The 1,384-nt window shown below is 36.4% G+C and overlaps 1 protein-coding gene across 1 annotated transcript; it reads right to left on the bottom strand.

Annotated features, from left to right (window-relative positions):
* Window positions 1-8: 8 nt before the first annotated feature.
* On the bottom strand, window positions 9-1,379 carry LOC123254899 (interferon-induced very large GTPase 1-like; the record flags this gene model as incomplete). Its single annotated transcript, XM_044683795.1, has 1 exon — window positions 9-1,379. A coding segment is annotated over one exon (1,371 nt), but the record flags the coding sequence as incomplete, so codon positions are not given.
* Window positions 1,380-1,384: the final 5 nt, after the last annotated feature.

The raw sequence follows: 1,384 nt of genomic DNA, 5'->3' as shown, positions 1-1,384 counted from the left end.
TTCAATTTCTCAGTTCCTCTACTTCCACAGTATGCTTCAATCTCTTTCTTCATGTAATTTTTTAAAAAAATTTCTGGTTCACAGATATATAGCCAATATTGCACAAAATTTTCTTCCTTAAACAGAGAGATGCGAATATGTTTTTTCAGATTGGATAGGTTTCCACTGAAGGCAGGACAGTTAGCCCTAATCTCCCCAGCAAGGTCAATGGCTATCTTTTTCCAGATTGCTATATGAAGGGAAGCAGTGAGCTTACGCCCCAGAAAGTCAACAAATGTCGTGATGGAGGTTGCACCTTGGCAGGAAATCTTAAAGCTTATAAAGAAATCCTCTCTCTTGCTTTCCAGATATGTGACAGGATCATGTGCTCTCTTGAATGCTTTGTGCATATCCAAAAAAATAGCTACTGCTCTTCTACACAAACATAAGGACAAATCCATTTTATATTCACTTGTAAATGTGTATCTAGATTCATTGGATGCAGAAGCAGTTTCCTTATCTATCAATTGCAGTATTTCATGGAAATAACTTTTGTTATAATCCCTTCCCATTTCTAAATAAGATTCAATAGTTTTGTTGACCAGAGACATGATGTCTTTGGTAGTTTGCCTTATGATCACCCTATCACTATGTGCTATGGAGGGAGTGAAAACATGATATATTTTCTTCATTTTGACATGTTTTTCAAAATCAATGGAAAATGTTTCCCTTCTGGAACAAGATAGAAGTTTCCTTATGACATTGTGCTCCTGCTTAAAATGGTCTAGAAAGACATCCTCCAAATCTACCTTGATATTGGGGTCTTCCTCAGGAGGGGAACTTGAGGACACTTCAGAGACCCACTTTGTCCAAAGTTGGTTAAATTTCTCTCTCAGTTCATCCTCACTTAATTCTTTACCTGTTACTAAGAGAGCCACATCTCTACTTCTTAACAACAGCTGTTTTTCATATTCTGATTTATTTTTATCTAATTTATCTTGACTTTTCCTTGAGCTAAGAAAATCAGTGGACTTTCTGGTGATTTCTGAAACAAGGGTCTCTTTAAGATTTCTAAATTTATTCTCAAAATTTCCCTTCCACTGAATCAGGATTTCATTGTCTTGGTCTTCATCAAAATATCTTTGAAGTTCTTGCCTGATTGCTTCATATTTTTCTCCAACATTAGCCTCAATAGAACTTCTTTTGAGATCCTGGATTTCCCCATATTTAATCTGATTGGTCAGCTGGTTTTCCAAACCCAATACATGACTTCTAAGCTGCAAAGTGCAGTTGTTATACATTGTCTTAAGTTTGCTTATGGCCATGATCTCCCTGGTATTCTTAAAGCTGAAGATGAAGTTTTCCTTCACCAAGGCTTTCCACAAATCCTGGATCCGGACTTTTA

This window comes from Gracilinanus agilis, unplaced genomic scaffold (assembly GCF_016433145.1).
Source record: "Gracilinanus agilis isolate LMUSP501 unplaced genomic scaffold, AgileGrace unplaced_scaffold35153, whole genome shotgun sequence".
NCBI classification, from domain to species: Eukaryota; Metazoa; Chordata; class Mammalia; order Didelphimorphia; family Didelphidae; genus Gracilinanus; species Gracilinanus agilis.
The sequence above is the reverse complement of the archived record's forward strand: the minus strand, read 5'-3'. Positions and strand labels throughout refer to the sequence as shown.